The sequence below is a fragment of the Raphanus sativus genome, chromosome 1 (assembly GCF_000801105.2).
Source record: "Raphanus sativus cultivar WK10039 chromosome 1, ASM80110v3, whole genome shotgun sequence".
Taxonomy (NCBI): domain Eukaryota; kingdom Viridiplantae; phylum Streptophyta; class Magnoliopsida; order Brassicales; family Brassicaceae; genus Raphanus; species Raphanus sativus.
The window spans coordinates 8,942,162-8,964,142 of record NC_079511.1 but is presented as its reverse complement, the minus strand read 5'-3'; the positions used below and the strand labels follow the sequence as shown (position 1 = coordinate 8,964,142).

At 36.6% G+C, this 21,981-nt stretch overlaps 6 protein-coding genes and 1 long non-coding RNA gene across 9 annotated transcripts; 5 read left to right on the top strand and 2 right to left on the bottom strand.

Annotated features, from left to right (window-relative positions):
* Nucleotides 1-354: 354 nt before the first annotated feature.
* Nucleotides 355-2,513, top strand: LOC108834902 (4-coumarate--CoA ligase-like 2). Its single transcript, XM_018608216.2, has 5 exons — nucleotides 355-1,594; nucleotides 1,668-1,813; nucleotides 1,902-1,969; nucleotides 2,067-2,169; nucleotides 2,248-2,513. The coding sequence occupies exons 1-5, from the start codon at nucleotides 391-393 to the stop codon at nucleotides 2,359-2,361; spliced, it is 1,635 nt and encodes a 544-aa protein (XP_018463718.2). The 5' UTR covers nucleotides 355-390; the 3' UTR covers nucleotides 2,362-2,513.
* Nucleotides 2,448-3,194, bottom strand: LOC108834903 (auxin-responsive protein SAUR62). The gene has a single exon (XM_018608217.2). It carries the CDS (start codon nucleotides 3,013-3,015, stop codon nucleotides 2,575-2,577), a length of 441 nt encoding a protein of 146 aa, XP_018463719.1. The 5' UTR covers nucleotides 3,016-3,194; the 3' UTR covers nucleotides 2,448-2,574.
* A 1,000-nt stretch (nucleotides 3,195-4,194) lies between these two features.
* On the bottom strand, nucleotides 4,195-5,582 carry LOC108854016 (uncharacterized). Of its 2 annotated transcripts, XM_057009558.1 has the most exons (3): nucleotides 5,485-5,582; nucleotides 5,300-5,452; nucleotides 4,195-4,737 (listed from the first exon to the last, which is right to left on the bottom strand). In XM_057009558.1, exons 2-3 carry the CDS (start codon nucleotides 5,410-5,412, stop codon nucleotides 4,530-4,532), a joined length of 321 nt encoding a protein of 106 aa, XP_056865538.1. In that variant the 5' UTR covers nucleotides 5,413-5,452; nucleotides 5,485-5,582; the 3' UTR covers nucleotides 4,195-4,529. The 2 variants fall into 2 exon arrangements, with proteins under 2 accessions (XP_056865538.1, XP_018483004.1); XM_018627502.2 differs by having other exon boundaries at nucleotides 5,300-5,568.
* A 1,209-nt stretch (nucleotides 5,583-6,791) lies between these two features.
* On the top strand, nucleotides 6,792-8,252 carry LOC130501932 (uncharacterized). Of its 2 annotated transcripts, XR_008939971.1 has the most exons (6): nucleotides 6,792-7,026; nucleotides 7,150-7,199; nucleotides 7,321-7,455; nucleotides 7,535-7,599; nucleotides 7,688-8,007; nucleotides 8,087-8,252. It is a non-coding gene; the product is annotated as an uncharacterized LOC130501932 (long non-coding RNA). The 2 variants fall into 2 exon arrangements; XR_008939956.1 differs by having other exon boundaries at nucleotides 7,688-8,252.
* A 1,911-nt stretch (nucleotides 8,253-10,163) lies between these two features.
* On the top strand, nucleotides 10,164-11,347 carry LOC108839669 (dehydrin ERD10). The gene is made up of 2 exons (XM_018612430.2): nucleotides 10,164-10,644; nucleotides 10,723-11,347. Exons 1-2 carry the CDS (start codon nucleotides 10,273-10,275, stop codon nucleotides 11,161-11,163), a joined length of 813 nt encoding a protein of 270 aa, XP_018467932.2. The 5' UTR covers nucleotides 10,164-10,272; the 3' UTR covers nucleotides 11,164-11,347.
* A 3,966-nt stretch (nucleotides 11,348-15,313) lies between these two features.
* Nucleotides 15,314-15,916, top strand: LOC108852724 (uncharacterized). Its single transcript, XM_057002751.1, has one exon. The coding sequence runs from the start codon at nucleotides 15,350-15,352 to the stop codon at nucleotides 15,701-15,703; it is 354 nt and encodes a 117-aa protein (XP_056858731.1). The 5' UTR covers nucleotides 15,314-15,349; the 3' UTR covers nucleotides 15,704-15,916.
* Nucleotides 15,917-18,225: 2,309 nt separating this feature from the next.
* On the top strand, nucleotides 18,226-21,471 carry LOC108834901 (L-ascorbate oxidase homolog). Its single transcript, XM_018608215.2, has 8 exons — nucleotides 18,226-18,389; nucleotides 18,472-18,581; nucleotides 18,872-19,142; nucleotides 19,709-19,808; nucleotides 19,907-20,249; nucleotides 20,416-20,781; nucleotides 20,937-21,015; nucleotides 21,115-21,471. The coding sequence occupies exons 1-8, from the start codon at nucleotides 18,234-18,236 to the stop codon at nucleotides 21,334-21,336; spliced, it is 1,647 nt and encodes a 548-aa protein (XP_018463717.2). The 5' UTR covers nucleotides 18,226-18,233; the 3' UTR covers nucleotides 21,337-21,471.
* The last annotated feature ends 510 nt before the right edge of the window (nucleotides 21,472-21,981 follow it).

The window sequence follows — 21,981 nt, the reverse complement described above, 5'->3', positions numbered from 1 at the left end:
GCTATGTATTAGTTCAGGGATAATTGACTCAGATCTGTACCAACAACGATCGAGCACTTCATGTTTAGTCACACAATACACGTTGCTAAATTTGATTAAACAAAAGAATTCAAGTAAATGATTAGCACTTTAGAAAAAAATAATCAATCTAAACTATATTATAAAGGAAGTCAATTAGAAAATAATTAATGGTCTGTGACAAACAGAAGACAAACAATGAAGTTTTAGTTTTGGTGTACGACAAGGCCCACGACTTATTGGGCCAAGGAATCAAAACTATAGTTAAGTGGGCTTTTACGGTTACCTAACATAACTTCCAATCCTCTAACGACCAATCACTGAGAGGCTTACGATACAACCAAGGTGACGGTTAGGCACGGCGGCGAAACGATGACGATAGATCGGAAAAGTGGTTTCTGCGACTCAACCTCCGTTTTCCACAGCAAACGCGAACCAATGTCACTCCCGCCAAACCAACACCTCGACGTCACGACTTTCATTTCATCACAGCCTCACCGCGGCGAAACCGCATTCGTCGACGCCGTCACCGGTCGCCGTCTCGGCTTCTCCGAGCTCTGGCTCGGCGTGGAGAGAGTCGCTTCTCGCCTTCACGCATTAGGCGTTCGCAAAGGCGACGTCGTCATTATACTCTCCCCGAACTCGATCCTCTTCCCCGTCGTCTCCCTCTCCGTGATGTCGCTCGGCGCCGTCATCACCACCGCGAATCCGATCAACACCCCCGGAGAAATCTCGAACCAGATCGAGGACTCTCGCCCCGTCCTCGCATTCACCACGCGCAATCTCGTCTCCAAGCTGCCGAGCTCGAACGATCTCCCGGTGGTTCTCATGGACGATTCCCGCGCGGCGTCTTCATTTTCCCGCGCCAAGATAGTCGGGAGCTTGGAGGCAATGATGGAGACGGAACTGAGCGAGTCGTCACGTGCCAAGCAGCGTGTCAGCCAAGACGACACTGCCGCTTTACTATACTCATCAGGCACTACCGGGACGAGCAAAGGAGTAATGCTGACTCACCGTAATTTAATCGCGCTGGTACAAGCGTACCGAGCCCGGTTCGGTTTAGAGAAGCGAACCGTCTGCACGATCCCGATGTGCCACGTATTCAGCTTCGCCGGTTTCGCGACGAGCCTGATCGCATTAGGGTGGACGATCGTGGTTCTCCCTAAATTCGAGATGAATCAGCTTCTCTCCGCCGTGGAGATTCACCGGCCATCGCATCTCTCCCTCGTCCCGCCGATGCTGGTGGCCATGGTCAACGGCGCGAGGGAGATCAATTCGAAGTACGATCTCAGCTCGCTGCGCACCGTCGTCGTCGGAGGAGCTCCTCTGAGCAGAGAGGTGACGGAGAAGTTCGTGGAGAGGTACAGTGGTGTTAGGGTTCTGCAGGGCTATGGTTTGACCGAGACGACGGCTGTAGTTGCTTCTATGTTTAGTGAGGAGGAGACGGAGAGGTACGGTTCCTCTGGTTTGCTTGCTCCGGATGTGGAGGCTAAGATTGTGGATCCGGATACGGGTCGGGTATTTGGGGTGGATCAAACCGGGGAGTTCTGGGTCCGGAGTCCTACCGTTATGAAAGGTGTTTGATTCATTTGTTTTTTGTTTTGGTGTTGGTATGAAACTGTTTTTGATTTGTTTTTTTTTTTTGAAAGGTTATTACAATAACGAAGAAGCTACTGCTTCTACTATTGATTCAGAAGGATGGTTGATGACTGGAGATTTGTGTTACATTGACAGTGAAGGTTTTGTCTTTGTTGTTGATAGATTAAAGGAGCTTATCAAATGCAATGGTTATCAGGTAACTATTTAAAAAAGAAAAAATACATATAATAATCAACTTGTGTTTGATCCTTCTTAATGTTTTGAAACTTAAAAATTTTGGTTAGGTTGCTCCAGCTGAATTAGAAGCATTGTTGCTTGCTCATCGAGAGATTGCTGATGCAGCAGTAATACCGTGAGGACTTTGCTTTTTTTAACATCACCCATCACTAAATTCTTAATGACCTTTTTTTTGGCTTTAGCTCTTACTTTTCATCTTATCGTTTTTGAAGCATCCCTGACATGAAAGCTGGGCAATATCCAATGGCATATATCGTAAGAACAGCTGGAAGTAACTTATCCGAAAGTGAGATCATGAGCTTCGTCGCAAAACAGGTTATATTTTTTAACAATGCAGACCATGTTTTATCACTAATCCAACAATGGTTCCTAAGATTTGTCCGGCTTACTTAGGTATCTCCATACAAGAGGATACGTAAGGTTACGTTTCTGGCTTCAATCCCCAAAAATCCCTCTGGCAAGATTTTAAGAAGAGAACTTATAAAGCTCACAACCTCAAAGCTGTAGCAGGAAGCTGTGTTCACCAATCACCACCCTTATTTCACCCTTCACCATTAGTTAACTCATTTATTTGGTTAATTCTTCTATAGAAATCTCTGACAAAACTGAATATGATATACAAACTTGCAAGGCTTATACAGAATATCTGTTTCTCTATATTATATACAAAACAGAAATAACTTTTGTTTGTAAAAGCGCTCTCCACAACGCATAAAAGTGTTAAAAAACTAGAGACTGAAGCTTGGTCTGATCATGGGCTGCGTTGCAGCGAAAGAGAGGGAAGAAATATGAAACCGATGAAGCTTCTTTGCAGGACACATCATGGTTCTTCTTCTTCACATCATCATCATCATCATCATCATGGCAAGACAAACTTCTCTTTCTCAGCAACATGAGGATGTGGTCCATCAAACCTCCATCGCAAGGAACCTTCAAAGGGCCACAAATTGTGGAACCAAACTCTTCCTCTGCCATCTCCAGTAACACCTGAAAGATTGGATGTTTCAGATAATCCAACGGCAAAACGAACCTCCGGCCTTCTCTGGTGTACACAGAGAAGTGTCCTTTCTTACACTTTCTCCACTTCTCCATCATCTTGCAAGATCCTTTCTTCATATGTTTCGACTCTGATCTCTCTGCTCTTTGATCTGTTACCAACATAATACCGTTGTGTGTACTGTTTGTTAGTCTGTTACTGTCTGAAACTATACCTTCCTCTCTCTCTCTCCATGTATATATACTACAAAACGTGATTAGCGTTTGTGGTAGCTTGTGATGTGGCCAAAAAGAAGGATTAAGAATGTGTGGAAGGTGTAAGGTAGCCGTGGGATTCTGTCATTATTTAGGTTAAAATATTTTGATGAGGTTAAAAAGATTAAAATGTATCTTGTCACAATTTTTCTTAATGTATTTATGGTCTTGCATCTCTAAGCATAAACAATAACTTTGTTGGCAGAAATGAGAGACAAGTCTTAAAATATGGAAAAAAACAATTTATATAGTTAAATAATAGATATAAGTTATAACAAATTAAAAGAAAAATCGTCCTCTAAAGTAGTAAAGTTAATAATAATATATGGAGAGTGCTATTTGATAAGCTATTTTATCAACTGATTACTCACAATAATAATAGTAAAAAACTTTTCTGTGTTGAGAAATTTGTTTTCATTTTAGAACTTGGTGATAACAAAAAGTTGGATACCGTATTAATAATTTTAATTGCGAGTGGCGAAACCACATTTACATATAATTGAGACCACAAAGTATGAGTTTGTGAGAAGGTAAAAGGAGATGTGGTGGCGAAAACAGAGCATGTGAGATGTGACCGGTTAGAGCAAATTGCTGCTGCTTTTCCCCTATATTCACGTCCTCAACTTCTCTATTTTTCACTTTCTTGTGTATCTATCTCCCTTGTTTTAATTTCCTCTTGTCTTTTTCCCCGCCAAGTCACATGAAATCCTACGAGCCATCACTTTTCAACTATGAAGTTACACCGTTATAACTTCTATTTGGTGCATCTTAATCTTTTGTGGTCCTTATTGATGAAAAATTTCATGACGAAGGTACATGGACAGAGAATCACATGACGCTTGGCCCATTAATACGAAAATCATATGGCGCTTGGCCCAGTTATTTACTCTATACTCCATCCATAACGCCGAATGATTCGAGAGAACTCGGAGGATGAGAGGAGCCCTCTCGAGCCCACTAGACTTGTCTCCCTCTTCTACAAATAAGAACGATTTTGTATTGTTTGATAATCAGTAAACGGAGTCAAAACAACAAACCAAACAAACTGAAACAAACAAAACTAATCTCCATGGTCCAGTGGAAATCAAATAATGAAAGCTTCGATATTATTTTTCTCATTTGTCTGAATTTCACAACCACAATTACACATGAAACATAATAACTCTTTAATTTTCAACACATTATTTCCCCTGAACAAAGCCAAAATGCTAATCAGAAAAAAAATGATAAGTCAGACTCTAAAAACCCTAAAGCCTAAGATTGCCGGGCTGAGTCACCCTGACATGACTCAATCCTCCTGCCGTAAGCATAACTGTCATCTTCATCCGTTATAATTGTGAACCAGGAGGTGAGTTTTTGTGAAGAAGAAAAAAAAGAGAGTTGCAACTTCTCTCATGATCGATGGGGGTTTGTTTGGTGTTTCTTTACATAGAAAGTGGAAGAAGCATCCTTCGCTTCTTCTTCCTGGCTGATCTCACCTGCTTGGTGACCTTCATGCAAACAAGAAGTAGCAAAGTGACGCATACCAAGATGAAGGCGAGCTGCAATCGTTTGAAGTACAAGGAAACGGCAGAGAAGACTAAGAAGGCTAAGATGACTAGCTCCCAGATGACAAAGACTACAACATCCACCCTGCCATCAAACCCGAAATTAGCAGCTTATCAATAATAATATGTTAAGTAAAGTAAACATCCTCAGATAGTTTCGACCAATTTTAGCATCATTGATAATGGATTAGAAACGTGATCTACTTATAAAAAAAAGCTTTTGATGCAAATAATGTTAACAGTCTTTCTTGTATTCTATGATAGACAAGAACATGGCACACATTAGTTAGAGGAAGGAATCAATTAAACATATGGATTACATTTCTCTGCATATCTACGCTATCTACGTCAGAACTCTACACTTATTGACTGCTACAGTGTAACCTATTAACACAGGCATATGTTGAACTGAATGTAGCTAACACGGTGTTCTGAGCACAATTTTCACGAGTTTTTGTTTTATATTCCCCAGATTATAAATAACATCAACATTCAGATCCTCAGTAATGTAAAATTCACGTAATCGAATCGAAACTCTCTAAACATTTACGCAACACGCGAACTTGAAGCTAAATTTAGGGAGACTTGAAAACGAAAACAAAATTGCTCAGATCTCGGATCTTAATCATAATCATCAATCATCTCACCTAGACGAAGAAAAGCTCGAGGTTGACGAGAAGAAGGAGACGGACGCCCAATCGTGCTTCGATCGAATCTGGTATTCCCTCAGCTGCTCCGCCAGATTCGATCTTGTTATCATCGCTTCCCTTACAATCCTTCTCTTCTCTCACTCGATTGATACTCGAGATGGAAGATCGAATCCGAAATAGATGAATCCAACAAACCCAACTCTCTGTGGATTCAAAAAAATTCAGAGATGGATGGGAAACAATGTTGGTTTTCTTTTCGTCTATGTTCGTTAGTGTCTAATTCGCGGGTCGGGTTATAACTTTCCGGTTTACTATTTTGACCCGACCGGGATAATAAGCCCATGTTAGCGTAATGAGTAAAATGATGTGTTGTTACGCCAGACATTACATTGGGCCTTTCGAGATCATGAAACTATAAAGAAAAAAATATAGAAACTTGTTGTTGATGGAAACGTTGCCGTTACGTGTACGCAAGCGACCGAGGAGTTAGATCATTTGTGTGTTTACTCTATGTAGTTGTTTTATCTTTGGGATACATTTCTCTCTTTCTACTCAAAATTATGAATTTGAAGGGATACTTGTTTGTTTTCATGTTGATTATTGTTAATGCATTGATCTTCAGATCAAAATATACACTAAGAAAAGGTTAATATGGTAATAATGGTCAATGGTGTTTCAAGGATTTCACCAGGACTATGGTTGCTAACGCGGATCGATCCGTTCATCTAAAATAAGAAAACATTTTGTTTTGTTGGTTTACTTTTCATGTAAAGTGAAAAAGTAAAGAAACTTATGTTGGATTTGTACAATTTTGATTCAACCCAAATATAACTCTGATCCTTTTACATAGGTTGGTTATTCTTTGTTCTATTGGGTTCTAGCTTTTTTTTTTTGAACAACCTATTGGGTTCTTCTAGCTCAGCTTTGTGATTACATGTGATCTGATGTTTTATCTTGATTCAACATTTTGATTTAGTGCACTGAATTTTGTTTGTGTTGCGATCAACTTAACTAATTAATTACGTATTTCCCCAAATTAGCAACGAAAACGATTGCTTCGTTTGGTATGTGTCGGTATTTTGACCTCCCTAATGACGCCTAAAATACAAAATTCGGTAATGTTACGGGTCGCGTGTACATGAAACGTCTCGATTTATTTATGTGGCACGTCGATTTGAATCTTTCAGCCGAACACGATTCACTATTTAATTATTTTTAGCAGATTCCAGAATGGTGCGTTCTCAATGCCCACATCTATTATTATTATTTTTTGTAAACTTACTAAATTTTATTTATGTATCAAATATAAAACGATAAAGTTTTGTCCGTAATCTATAATATAATGGGACAGTGTCTTCACTCCTGGTGCGCCACGTCAGCAGATATGTGGGGCCCACACCTATTTTTTTTTTATTGATGTGTTTGCTATGGGTTTTTCTGAAACCGGCCTGTTACCGTCTTCCTGGGCTTTTCTGAAATCTTCGTCCCAGGGCGCTTTCTCTTCCGGCGTTTCTCCATCTTTCACATCCTCTGACGACGAAACGCCTCCTAATATTTCTTCTCTCTTCTTCTTCGAGATCCTTCATCGACTGAACGTCGCCGTACACGATCGTCTTTATTACTTGATCTCTTCGACTTCTCCAGACACGTTCTGTCGACGAAACGATATATCTCCCTAAAACGCTTTCTCCAGGCTCCTTTATATAGCAGTCGTCGAAGTACAGGTACTAGGTGCCTCTTACTTTTTCTCCTCCATTATTCTCTTCGTGTGACTCTTTAACATCTGTTCCGAAAATGTCTTCTTCTGCTCCAATTTCGACTCTCTTCGCTTCGGACAAACTGGTCAGTACGTTGTTGGGCGCTTCATCGCTTTTGGGATTCGTGGAATGAATCTGATGTAAGCCAATCTATCAACAATCACTATTAAATCAATTATTGATCTCTGGTTAGTTAATTACCTAATTTTCTTTTAGGGTTTCTAATCACCTAATTTTTCTTATGGGTTTTTTGTTGTACAGATGAAGTTTTTTGTTGTACAGATGAAGAGAGAAATTGAAACGATGAAGATGATGCAGTTCTTTCAGACCTCTAAATCCAATCTCTTGTCTGTGTTATAAAGGAAAGAGATCGTTCTTTTTGCAATTTTAAATTAGGTAGAGTTGGCTCCTTTATTCACCAAGAGTGAAGACACTGTCCCATTATATTATAGATTTCTTTTCATGGAAATTGCAGAAGAGATAGTGGACGCCTTAAAAGACTTCAAGGCTTGGTTTGATATCCTCACTATGAATACAAGTGTAAGTTCTAAGTTTCAAACTTTATAAGCTCTTGTGTGTTGTTTTTTTTTGGTTTTGGAAACTCATACAAATGTGTATATGCATAAAGAAAATGGCGACTCGGAAGCTGCTGAATTGTTGGAAGCTAAAATCAGGAAATTGAAGCTTGAGTATGAGAAGCTTGCCCCTGAGAAGAAATGCGAGGTATCTGATCTCTTACGAGCGAACGGGTTCGCTAGGAGTCAGTTCAAGTGTATCAAAAGCGGGTTTACTGATAAGTTAAAGAGGAGAGACAATGAGATTGCTCAAGCGAACATGAAGATTTCGAGTCTTGCGTCTGATCAAGAGCAGCTTTCGGTTAGCTAATCTTGAGAAGGATCTTGAGAATGATGAGATTATCTCGAGCTTGAAGCCTCTGACGAATCTGATGTAAGCCAATCTCTCAACAATGACGCTTAAATCAATTATTGTTTTCAATCTCCTGAACTCAAAAGCTTAGTACCAACAGGAGACGGAGAAAATTGCGTCGACTTTTACGACAGCGAACAAAAAAAAAACAGACGCCGACCTCACCATTTACTCAGAATCAGACAAGATTTAGATTCGAAGTCCAACTATTTTTAAGCCCAAAAATTTCAGACCCAGTTTTTGCTTTCTCTTTATATTGACATAAAAAATATAGCAAATTCTTTTTGGGTCGACATCTACAGATGTTTTTTTGGGTCACTTACAAATAAATACTAACAAAGTCCATTATAAAACTATAAAACTTTTGATCAAAAAGAAAAACTATAAAACTAAATAATTTTGATATTGCATTCTTCTTAAAAGATCACAATTTATTAGTTTAAAAACCAGTAAATTACAAAAAAAAAGATTGACAAACAGTAAATAACGATTCTACATTCTTGAAACTAATAATGGGTTAAATAAATCAAAAAACAAACTTTTTTGGTTCGAATAAGTTGTTAATTTTTTTAAACAGATTTTTCTTTTATCTTTTTCCTTTTACTTTATTTATAAATACACTAACTACTATCTACGTCAGCAATAAACAACCACATTAACCTCAGCTTTTGCAATAGATATCCCTTTTAGACCTAATGGTCGATTAAAAATTTAAAATAGTACAGATATAAAAACATAAAAATATCAACACATATACAGATCATATTCTAATGCACGCAAACTACTTTAAATAACAGTGGACACAAAGAAACAAAATGCATTTTGATTTCTCCGTGTGCAGGCATCCTGATGTTTAAAAGATAAATCAAACCTTCCAAAACAAAAGAACGTTAGGTGCACGTCTTTTACATTTCCGCGACTTATTCAACGCCCAAAATACACCTCCCTCCTAAGCCCCCGCTCAAGTTTATTCATAACATTACTAACATGGCTTCGACTTTCACAAATTCTGAAACGTCTATCAAAATCCTTACAAACACTACCAAACACATCAACAACGTACCCGGCTCCGTGCTTGCGCGGGGGCTATGCCCCTAGTGGATATAACCAGAGAAGCTGAAAGTGACCCCGCAAACCTACAAGTTCATACATTTAGCTGTTTTTTTTTTTTGAGAATTAAGTTCATACATTTAGTTATTTCACCAAGAAGTTTTTAAATTTAAATCTTAGATCATTTTACTTCAAACCTTAGTCAAAATGTTTTTTTCTATGTTAAAATTTAAAGTGGTATAATACTTAATATTTTAGTATTTTAATTTTTTTTTATATTTACTGCTGCTGCATGTTTTTTATCCTTTTTCCATGTAACGTCTTATAAAGTGATTTACTAATTTCTGCCCGACGTGACCTAATATGTTCAGTGGCCCCATATGACCGACATCCATGCAACCAGCCTATCAAAACCGACCCAAGTCTCAAATGTGGGCCCTTTTAACGCTCTCCCAACACGCGTCAACTATGCGTTGGCTCAAACCATTTCTTTCCGCATTATTCTTATTTAGTTTTACGTCTGTCTGTTCCCATTAGTCATCCATTCACTGACCGTGACCGTTAGTTTTTCTCTCATCAATTACTCGTTGCCACGGGTTCATGGTCAAGGCTAGTAAAATACGATGTTAAAAGCTTGGTTATGCAACCCCAAAAATTTCGACAAAAGTTTTAAACTACAAAGTACAACAGAGAAAAAAAAGAAAAGATTAATGATGCTTTTAAAACAAAACGTAAGGAGTTCTAATCAAACTCTCTAGTTATGTGTCTCTCATCTAATTAGTTTAATGTCTTGCAATAAAAATAAATTAAAAGGATGTACTTCGACCACGTAACCATACTTCGATACACCGAATATATAAAGTACATGGTTATGTGATATTTATATTTTGTTTAACTCCTCCTCACCAATATATTAAGAACATAACCTTTAAATCAATAAACAATGGATGATCTCATGATTCTCTCATCTACCGACTTAAAGAAAAGAGGGTTGATATTCTGCATTTAAGAAAATAATCACCATCCTTTTTGCTTTATTAAAAAAATCAATTAAATGTTTACAGCGTGACCTCCGCGTTGGCCTGGACCCTCTCGCTCACACTATAAAACCCCACTCTCACCTCTCATCACATCCACAATACTCATCACAGCTCTACATAATCAATCACCTTTAAAGCTCTCATATTTTTCTGTTTATCACATCTCGTTTTAACTGTTCAGGCGACAACTATCACTATGGCGGAAGAGTACAAGAACGCTTCGGAGGAGTTCAAGAACGAGACCCCAAAGGTTGCCACCACCGAGGAATCATCTGCGACGACGACGACGACGGGAGAGGTTAAGGATCGTGGATTGTTTGACTTCCTCAAGAAAAAAGAGGAAGTGAAGCCTCAAGAAACGTCGACGACGCTGGAGTCAGAGTTCGAGCACAAGGCTCAGGTCTCGGAACAGCCGCCGGCGTTTGTGGCGAAGCACGAAGAAGAGGAAGAGAAGGAACACAAGCCTACTCTCCTCGAGAAGCTCCACCAGAAGCACGAGGAAGAAGAAGAAGAGAACAAACCTAGTCTCCTCCAAAAGCTTCACCGATCCAACAGCTCTTCTTCCTCTGTAAGTAATCCCGCACGTAACAGATATTTATTAAAACTTAGATTTAGTTTTATAATATGTTTAAGTAATTTTATTCAGTCAAGCGAGGAAGAAGGTGAAGACGGCGAGAAGAGGAAGAAGGAAAAGAAGAAGAAGATGGCCGAAGAAGATGAGAAAATAAAGGAAGATAGAAAGGATGTAATGGAGCAGATAAGGGAGAAGTTTCCACACGGAACAAAGACAGAGGATGATACTCCAGTCATCGCCAACCTGCCGGTGAAGGAGGAAACGGTAGAGCATCCGGAGGAGAAGAAAGGACTGATGGAGAAGATCAAGGAGAAGCTTCCAGGTCACAGCGAGAAACCAGAGGATTCTCAAGTGGTCGACACGGGGGCTGCGGTACCAGTGACTGAGGAAACGGCTGAGCATCCGGAAGAGAAGAAAGGGCTTCTTGAGAAGATCAAAGAGAAGCTTCCAGGTTATCACGCCAAGGGTACTGAAGAGGAGGAGAAGAAGAAAGAAAAGGAGTCCGATGATTAAGAAGAAAATATGAAAAAAAATAATGATGTGGGAGTGGGACATTTGCTGTGTTTCTTTGATGGTTTTCTCTTTTTATCTTTATGATGTTCTTGTAAGATTTGTGTCTTTCGTTGATTTGCATTTGCCCATTTGTATTGTAATTTCATTATCTTTTTTATAAAGTTTGTATTATGTTTCTAAGTAACGTTTATGTGTGTATACATTATCTCCACAAACCCCCTCGTCTGCATTTGGTTGCTACTGTAATTAGCTACATGATCACCTAGTATCGACAAAAGTTTCAAATGATGACATATATAATAGAAAAAAGACTATAAACAAATACTACATTCTTGTGTTCAAAAAAAAAAGTACTACATTCTAACACCATTCAACAGAACAAAATAAATACTATAATACGAATATAAAACTAGTTCAAATATGTCCCCATCTGGCTTCTAAGAGCAGCCTTATCGCAAATACTCTCCTCCGTTTCTTTTTTTTTTACTTTTTCATTTTGTTTTTAATTTTATGAAACTAAAAAAAAAAAAAAAAAAAGAGGACCAATTGCGGGCCACCACGTATTAGTGGGTCCCGCAAACTGTTGGAAAAACCCACAGCATCGATTTCTTCTCTCGCAACGTTTTGTCTTGGTTCTTGCAAAAAGTGTTCTCTCTCTCCTCTAGAAACTCTTTAAAGACCTGCGATATGACTGCTCTAAAGATCTTGGACATGTAACCCCACACAAAAAAAATAAATCTAATTATTTCTCAAGAAGTCAAGATGAATCATTGTCAAATTTGATTAGGAACAAAGAGTAACATGACACAAAAGTGGAAATAACAGAAAAAAACATACACGACAAAGAGTATAGCGATCAAACTTTAATTTTCTCATAATCAATATTTCATAAAAGATTCTTTTTGTGGATTGAAATATCTATACTATTAAAGCAAAATACCTAATAGGTTTTTGCCACTGCTTTTTCTAAATAATTACAACCAAATGCCATTATTTTTTTCCTTTTCTAAAAAATAATTGTCGACCCCAATTATTCGACCAATCAAAATGAAGCGTTTACATGACCTATCTATAGGCCCATTTCAAAACAAGGCCATGCGTTTTTAAATCCATGCGTTCATCCCATCAAAATTTTGATAATCAAACCATATACCCTGAAATAAAAAAGATTCAGGGTTAAAACTCTGAACAATAATTCCAAACTATTAAAACGCCATCCACTAAATATAATGTATATTTCACAGAAGTCAATGCTCAAATTACTTTTGAGTTCATTTCACCTCTTATTTCAAATTGTCGTTTAATGAAAATGTAATATATACTCTGAACCGTGTTGACACTTTAATCAACCAACAAAATATGAAAATCGGATTGAACCAAAGGTATTACAGTGTGATCACAATTTATCAATTAAAGTAAATATGAATAAAGTTCTGTAAAATATTTTTAAATATATATATTTATCTTTTAAACAACAACTAATTTACATATCGTTTGGATACCAAATATGTTCTAAGTATATTTTTTAACTCATTCCGTAATCTCCGTATTCAATTTAAAAATCTGTACTATGGCAACTATTCATAATTTTAACAACATAATATTCCCTATTCGATACCTATAATAAATGTAAAAAAATATTGAGAAGGAAGATCTATACGATTAAGCTACAATCACGGTCAAAGAATTCAATCTAATCATATTGCGAGTAAAAAAAATTGCGAGTGCAGCTCCCACAGAATATTTTGGGATTTCAAATTGGTAACTGAATTTTCCTAATATTAGAAATTAATGATATCGATAATATAATGCACAAAATCTCGTGAGATACAATCTATAGATCCTCCTACAAGTTTCTCCAAAAAACCTAAACAAATTCCCTATAACCTCTTCCTATTATAAATAGCAACGCCTCTACCTAATCAAGCCCACACAGTCAAACAAACCAATGCCTTCTAAAATTAAACTCCTAACATTGAGTGCTTCTAACAAAAAAGTCACCGGCATTAACGACCTGAGGACATGGAGATACACTTGGTTTGTTCATGTGACGGTTCTATCAGGGGAAACCATGGAATTCAAAGCGTGTGATACAAAATACATGCCTCATGAAAGAAATCATACCTGGAAGTAAGGGACGACCTTTTTTGCCGCCATTAGTGTATTATTTCCAGAGGTGGAGTTCGTCGTCATCGGTTCAACGAACTTAGTAAAAATATGTAAGTGCCATTGCTTCCTCTCCATCGTTTTGACTTTTTGAGTTTTCTCATGTTCTTCTCAGATCGGCCGAATCACTAACAAGAAGAAAAGGCTACAAATAAACGAGGATTTATAACGAGTATCTCGAGCATGTTTATATAAGAAAAGACCAAATTAATATGTAATGAGATTTTGTATATCATTGTTTTTAACTTTGACTGACTACAGTATATATAAGAAAATATTAAATAAACGAGAAGGAATATATACCTGACAAGGTATACTTCAATAGGTGCCATTGTACTTCTAAGAATGATCATGTATCTCGCTTGCGGGTGGTCCAACTCCTAGCATCAGAAACATATTGTTCTCGATTGATTAATAGTTCTGAACATAAACATATGCTGATTTATCTGACAAATAAAAGTCAGGTTCCAAATATAGAACTTCTTATGTTACAAAGTTAAACAAAAAAACATTCGTAATAGCATAACGTTATTGTTTAAAGAAGCATTCTTAAAACAGTGACCAATGTTTTGCTGGATCTGAGTGTCTATGATAATTCATGAATACCTTGATATTCAGTTTCCTTTGTTTTGCCCCCACCGCTTCATCTTCACTTGATTTTGGTGTCAAATTCATCTGATTAAACACCAACATCTGTTCTGAACATCAGATTTTGGGATGCATGTCAAAAATATTACAACATCTATTTATTAGATAAACAAAAAAAATCAGAAATAACGCCAAAACAAACCTATACATTTCATGTTATGCGTTTTGTCATTCGATACCCTTGGATTCTTCGGGGATCTAAAGAGCTTATAATCTACAAAGCCGTTTCTCGGATCTCTTTTCTGATTATAAAAATAAGCTATTCATCTTCTGCATGTTTGAATCTGTCCAATAAAAACTCAATTAGGACACAAAATAAATGGAACAAGAAAATTTATTACAAGCTTTGTGATTCAGTACCTGCGATTCGAAAGTCTCAAAAACAGATTGTTGTTCTTGAACCAGGTGCTTGCTATTCACATTGAACGTAAGAAAAGAGGTCACCGAGCATCTCGGTTTCTCCTGGGAATGAATCGTCGCACATCTCAAAGAAACTTCGAGAGAGACAATTGTTTTTTTTTTGTTCAACAAGAGACAATTGGTTTTACTTTCCTTTTCTGTATTGGTTTTTAATGTCAACGGTCTTATATGTCGACGCCAATTAATTATCTAATTTTGACGACAAAACAAAAAAAATCTAATTTTGGGCTGGGTTAACTTCAAACAGGTCACCATATGATTATCGAAGCCCATTTTTATAAGTGTATCTTTTTTTTTTGTCAAGCAAATGTATCTTTTCTATTTGCCTAAATATTGACATGCATCCATTTTATGTAATCCACAATATTATTTGTTTATTAATTAAAATTTAAACATAAATATTAGATTCACAATTTCTTTTGTCTTTTTAGTTTCATCAGATTTTAAAATATGCCCTCAATTGTATAAACATAAAGGATGAGTAGTGATTTAAACTTACGCTTATTAATAAAATATAATGTCAGATTACATATATTAACTTAGTGTTATATGAAACATACAAATAATACAAATAATTATTAAAAATTGGAAAACTAAAGTGGTATATTATTTTATCATCCTAAACATACATATAAAACAACAACTACACATATACCAAACACACATTATATAATTTTTTAAAAATATACATGTTATAAATATAATTTAAAAAGAGACGATCCCGCGCTTTGAAAGCGCGGGTCAAAATCTAGTAACTTGATTATATTTAGTGTTGCCTTGAGGGGTTAAAATGTTGATCCTAATTATGCAACAATCTGTGGGCTTGTTGTAAAAGCCTTTTCCCAGTCAAAACATATAACTTACTGGGCCTCAAAAGCCCTAATATTTAGAAAACCCTTTCTGTCTCCGATTAGTTTCTCCTTCCTCTCGCGTTGGTTCATTCGACACTCAAATGGCTTCTTCGTCTACGCCACAGGGATCCGTTGACCCTCTCACAGGGAAAGATCCAGCGAAGGCGTTAACAGCTGTAGCGTCTGGATTCTTCGATAACGTGAAGAAGAACAAGCAGAGCTTCTTTCAGTTCTTCGCGATGACTGGGATTTTGCTTCTGAGCTTCCGATCGGTAAGTCAGAAGTATCGAATCCACGATCTGGAGGAAGACACGGCTGTTCTCAAGAAGGAGAGTGATAGTTTGACGGATCGTATGAGTAAAATCAAGAGCGATCTTCTGCATCAAGCGTCGATTGACTCTACCGGTGTATTTGCTTCTCGACTCCGTCTGCTTTTCGGTGATGATAAAAAGTAGACGGGAGATTGGTTGGTTTTGAAGTCAACGAGGTTATATTAGTTCTCTACAGATGTATCTGTCTGTAAAGTCTCTGTCTTTGTCTGGAATCTTTTTTTTTTCTTCGGTAGATTGTGTAAGGTTTTGGCGAATGAATGAGTAGGGTTTTAAGTTGATGTGATTCTGACAAAATGGTGTAACGTTTTGGATTATCGAAACGCTGGTTTATGTTCATGTTTTTGAAAGAGTAAGAATTGTAGGTTCATTTGACACATTTTAACGAACACTTTACTTGCGTCTAGAACACTTTAGTAGGCCTGGGCATAAAATCCGGAACCCGAAATCCGAACCGAACCCGAACCGAAAAACCCGACCCGTTATCCGACCCGAAATGTAAAAATACCCGAACGGGTTTTGTAGGGTGGTATAAAAAATATCCGAACCCGAAGTGTTATTAACCAAACCCGAACGGGTAACCCGAAAAACCCGAAACTAATAGTTAATATAAATATTTTGAAATATATATATAAGTATTTTATTAAATTTAATATTCGTGGTAATATGATATATAATAATAAATATTAACAATGTTAACAATATTAAAAATATTTTAAGTACACAATTAGTTATAAATAAGTAATTTATAATTTGATCATTGGAATAACAAGTATACTCTCTATAATATAATGTATATTGTTTACAAATAATGTTTGTTTTCATGCTTGATTTAACATTTTATTGTTATTTTAGCAATTTTATGTATGATAGATTAATTTTTATTAATTTAGTTGTTTTTCTTTATGTTTTTTTTTAAGTTTTTGTTTTTTTACTTTGGTTATATCCGAACCGAACCGATATAACCCGAACCCGAAAGATATATGGTTACTTTATGGGTTTTAGGATGCAATATAATTTTTAACCGAACCCGAAGTGTTATTATCCGAACCCGACCCGTACTAATAAAATTTTACTATGGGACCTAGGAGCGTAAACCCGAAAACCCGAAAATCCGAAAAACCCGACCCGAACGCCAACGGGTACCCGAACGCCCAAGCCTACACTTTAGTGTGATTGGTAACCTTGGAGAATGGCGGAATCGATTGGATAATTAACATTGGATTGTCACCTTTTGCATCAAATGTTCCAGCATTATAAGCGCAATTATTTTACCAATCACAGAAGTCAATTATTTTTGATTGATGACTATTGACTATATTCCTTTCGTTCCAACTTCCAAGTCAGTATTGCGATGATTGCCAAGCAAGCACCGTGAGCAGTCTTGATAACCACGGTGGAGGTAGTGATAGCAAAGAAACACACTTGTGTTGATCTGAGATGTAAAAAATATTTGTTTCCAAACTGTAAAAGATCTGAATGGAACAGTATTTCAGATTTAGATGTTATCCAAAATTTTAATTAAAACTACAAAATGGAAAATCAAAAATATCAGATCCAATTTTGATTGGTTTCCAAACACTGCCTAATTTAGCCACATGTATATTTGTAGGCAACTTCAACACGCAACCTAAGTTAACTACTTGTTAAAATATTAGATCATTTCTAATATATTTTGTTAATAGTTTGATTATGGCTGTAAAAATTCAGACGCATTTAAATTGGTTGTAGTAGTGAAGTAGTGTAGTAGTGAAGTAGCTACTATAGGTTCTTTTTGTCGAGACATATAAAGTAGCATTTAATATGTGATATGTAAATTTTATTTAAAATATTTACATAATTTCAAAAACAATCAAAATTAAGTTAAAATATTTATAGATGTTTTCTATTATGACTATCTAATTTATTTGATACTATAGCTAGTTTTTTTTTATTTTACATATTCTATAGTCTAGAAAAGAAATATGTAAGTTTTTACCTAAAATACATAATAAAATTAAGTTAATTTATTTTTCATTGTAGCTTTAAAAATAAAAGAAAACGATGATTGATAAAAAAATAATAAAAAATTTGATGTGAATTTTAATTTTAAAAAATAAAGCTACAACATGATTAGTAAATATTGGTGATTTAAAAATAAATAAATCTAAAGTAAAGATATAAAGTCCAGCTAATCATCCCCACTATCTTTGTTTTCTATTAGTTGGTAAGGATTTTCACAATTGTTAGAAAAATTATTGATTTCGTAATTGAAACAAAAAAAATTTAAAACACCAATTAAAATGAAACATAAGGAATAATGATTTTACGATAGATCTGAAAGCTTATAAAATAGCATTTTTTATTTTTCTCTGTTTATATATATTTAAATATATATATATTTTCTTAAAATAGAAATGAATCTGAATAAATCTATTTTAAATATAACTATAGAAAGAAATATAGTCAATAGTCATCAATCAAAAAATGCTCTTAGCGGCTATATCTTGACATTTTTGTCCTCTCTCACCGTATTAATTTGGTGATAATCTTTAGAATATAGAGACCAACAAATAATTTTGGACTATTTCAAAAGCAGCACACTAATCCTTACTCAAGCATGTGTGTATATATATATATTTCATTTCCTATCCTATCTACATCTCAGGGTCCGAAAATGAAGAACACTAAATTGGCTGCAAACTTCAAAATCGCATATGCCTTTGTTATCGGTTTGTCGCTTCTAATTGCCACAGCGGCCGAAGATCCATACATATTCTACGAGTGGCACGTAACCTATGGTACTATCTCTCCTATGGGGGTTCAACAACAGGTACTTGCTTTGCTTGCCTCATCGATCATACATTAGTTTTGTTAACCGGATGATTATGATTTATTTCCTCTCCTTCCGCTAGGGTATATTGATTAACAAGATGTTTCCGGGACCTGAAATACGCTCTGTCACCAATGATAATATCATCATCAACGTGTTCAACGAACTTGATGAGCCTTTTCTTCTTTCATGGTACGTATCTATTTGTTTTCCTTGTCAGTTCATAGTTCTTTTCTGTACATCACAATTCCATAATTCGTGTATGTGAAACATATTTTTCCTATGTCAATCACAAGGTAATCGATTATCGCTCTGACGTGTAATATACTGCATGCGTTTCTAAATTATCTACGCCCGTGTCTGCACGATGATTGTTCATTTCATATACGTGACCTACATGCCTACGTGGTCAACTTTTGTTATTGTTTAAAATTTTGATTTAAAAATTGACTGACGATGTTTTGTATGATTCCGACACAAAGGACCGGGATACAAAACAGAAAGAACTCGTTCCAAGACGGAGTGTACGGAACGACCTGCCCAATCCCGCCGGGGAAGAACTACACTTACGCTCTCCAGGTTAAGGATCAGATCGGAAGCTTCTATTACTTCCCATCGCTTGGCTTTCACAAAGCAGCCGGCGGTTTCGGAGGTATTCGTATCTCTAGCCGTCCAATGATCCCCGTTCCTTTCCCTCCTCCCGCTGATGACTACACCGTTCTCATCGGTGACTGGTACAAGACCGATCATAAGGTAATCGATTCTTGCTCCAACGTTGACGTATAATAAGATGGTAGATTGTCATAACCTTGAATGGCCATCATAATATTGTTGTCTAATATATGTGATTTAGAGGGAGATAAACATTAAGTTAACACAAGAATAGCAATAAATTACTAACGGTGAGTTTGGCTAATAGTTTTGCGGTTTTACACTGCTAGTTCGATTCTTTTTGGGCATAGTGGCCCAGACACCTTCTGGTTATAAAACACACACTAAATTTTTATAATTTGCGACTATATGACATAATATGATATTTTTTCCGAACTTGGGAACCAAGGTGATTGTTTCATCCGGTTGTGTTTGTTAATTGTTATAGAATTCTACGTTGTGATAGATGATCAAAAAATGCGCATGCATTTAGATTGGGACAACGAATGTAGAAGATAAATCATTGATGAAATAAACAAAAAAAAGAATGGACTATTTTGATCTGCCGTTAAAGAAACAACAAGGATCGTATATATATTTTTGGTTTATTCATAGTTAGAGATAGGAACAAATTGTTTTTCCTTAAATGGCAATGCTGCTTGATGTAGGCCTTGAGAGCGCAGCTCGATAGTGGCGGAAAGCTTCCTCCGCCAGATGGAATTCTCATTAATGGTCATAGTAGTGGTGCTGCACTCAACATTCAACCAGGTTTATTATTCCTTTCTCCTCTCTTAACTCACTTGTTTGTTAATGCTAAAAGCATTTGCTCAACGTTTTGACCGGTTCTGATGTGAATATATCCACAGGTAATACATATAGGCTGAGAATATCAAATGTAGGACTGCAAAACTCTCTCAACTTCCGCATCCAGAACCATGAGATGAAGTTGGTTGAAGTCGAAGGGACACACACTCTTCAGAATGTGTACTCATCGCTTGATGTTCACGTTGGTCAGTCTTACTCGGTCCTTATAACGGCTAACCAGCCTGCAAAAGATTACTACATTGTGGTCTCTAGTAGGTTTACCTCAAATGTCCTCACCACCACCGGCGTTCTCCACTATAGTAATTCTGCTGGACCTGTTTCTGGACCTATCCCTGCTGCACCAGCTCAATGGAGCTGGTCTTTTAGCCAAGCTCGAACCATCAGGTACGTTTTTTTTGTTCTTCAACAGTTATTTGCTTGTCAACAATTTTGAAGAAAAATCTTTCAGCATCCCTTAAATTATAAAGCTCATATTGTTTTGCTAGCGTAGAGGATATTCATGAAATTTTGGCCTTATAGCTTGGTGGTTAATTTTCTTCGTGCGTTGTAGGAAAAACCTTACAGCGAGTGGACCAAGACCAAACCCACAAGGTACATACCACTATGGAGCGATAAATGTCACAAGAACCATCAAACTTGTTAACTCTGCTGGACAACTCCAAGGCAAACAACGATACGCCGTGAACAGCGCATCATTTTTTCCATCAGACACCCCTTTGAAACTAGCGGATTACTTCAAGATCAATGGCGTCTATAAGCCTGGAAGCATATCTGACCAGCCCACAAATGCACCAATATTCCCTGTCACATCTGTCTTGCAAGCTGATCACAGAGCCTTTGTGGAGATTGTCTTTGAGAACTGGGAAAATATTGTCCAAAGCTGGCACTTCAACGGTTACTCTTTCTATGTTGTTGGGTACGTATTTCCACATTGGTCTCTAATCACTTTTCTAATATAGGTTAAACTGTCGAAGTTTCTCTAACAAAGAAAGAACCCTAAACAGATAAATATATATATTATATATATGTGCATTTTATAATCAACTACTGTGGACTTGGTCTAACTACCAGAATGGAGGTGGGAAAGTGGAGACCTAGCAGTAGAAAAGTCTATAATCTAAACGATGCAGTCTCACGCTGCACTATTCAGGTGAAACTTTTACACTTTTAGTTTGCATAAAAAAGGTTAAGTTGGGGGTTTGTTTCACACTAACAAGTGAAATATTGTTGGATGATAATATGTGTATAGGTGTATCCAAGATCATGGACTGCAATATACGTGGCACTAGACAACGTAGGAATGTGGAACCTGAGATCGGAGTTGTGGGAAAGACAATACTTGGGACAACAGTTATACGTGCGTGTCTACACAAACTCGACTTCTCTCAGAGATGAATATCAGATCCCGAAGAACGCTCTTCTATGCGGTAGGGCCCACCAAGGACAGCTTTTGAGTAGCTTTGAAAACTGATGAGAGCGATAGAGAATCGGTTTAAACCATTTTCATGATGAATTTCTGACCTTTCCATGTTCTCTCCCGTTTCTTTCATCTCTCTGTTGTTTTCTTTTACTCTCTTGATAATTTGATAAATCTATTTACATAATATATGAATGCTGAAAAGATATTTTCATCAAATCTTTGGTACATGTTAGGATTATGCACTGATGTACATTCCAAAATCAATCACTCACGCATGCTCTTAGCCACTTCATTAGTATTTTTTTTTTGTCGCTGAATTGTATTATTAAGCTTTCAAGGCAGAAAATTCTAAACAATGAGAACCAACAAAACAATATAGAAAAGGATACACCAGTAGAGATCCAAAATAAACTAACACATCTATTTTGCGTACGGATGACTAAAGATTTTTCATATAAAAGTTTCATATTTGCTTCTGGAATAGATGAATCTCAAAGGAGATAGTCTTCGTATGAATCCAAAAGCACCACGCTTCAGAGTGAGTTGAAAACGATTGTCATTCTCTTTTTATTACTCCAGTAGGAGCCATCGAGATAAGACAACTCTCTATATTGCTCTATTAGCAGAGTCAAAGAGATTACCGTTCCATAGAACTTCATGCTGCCTTTCGAAATAACCATAGTTTGCAGCAAAAAC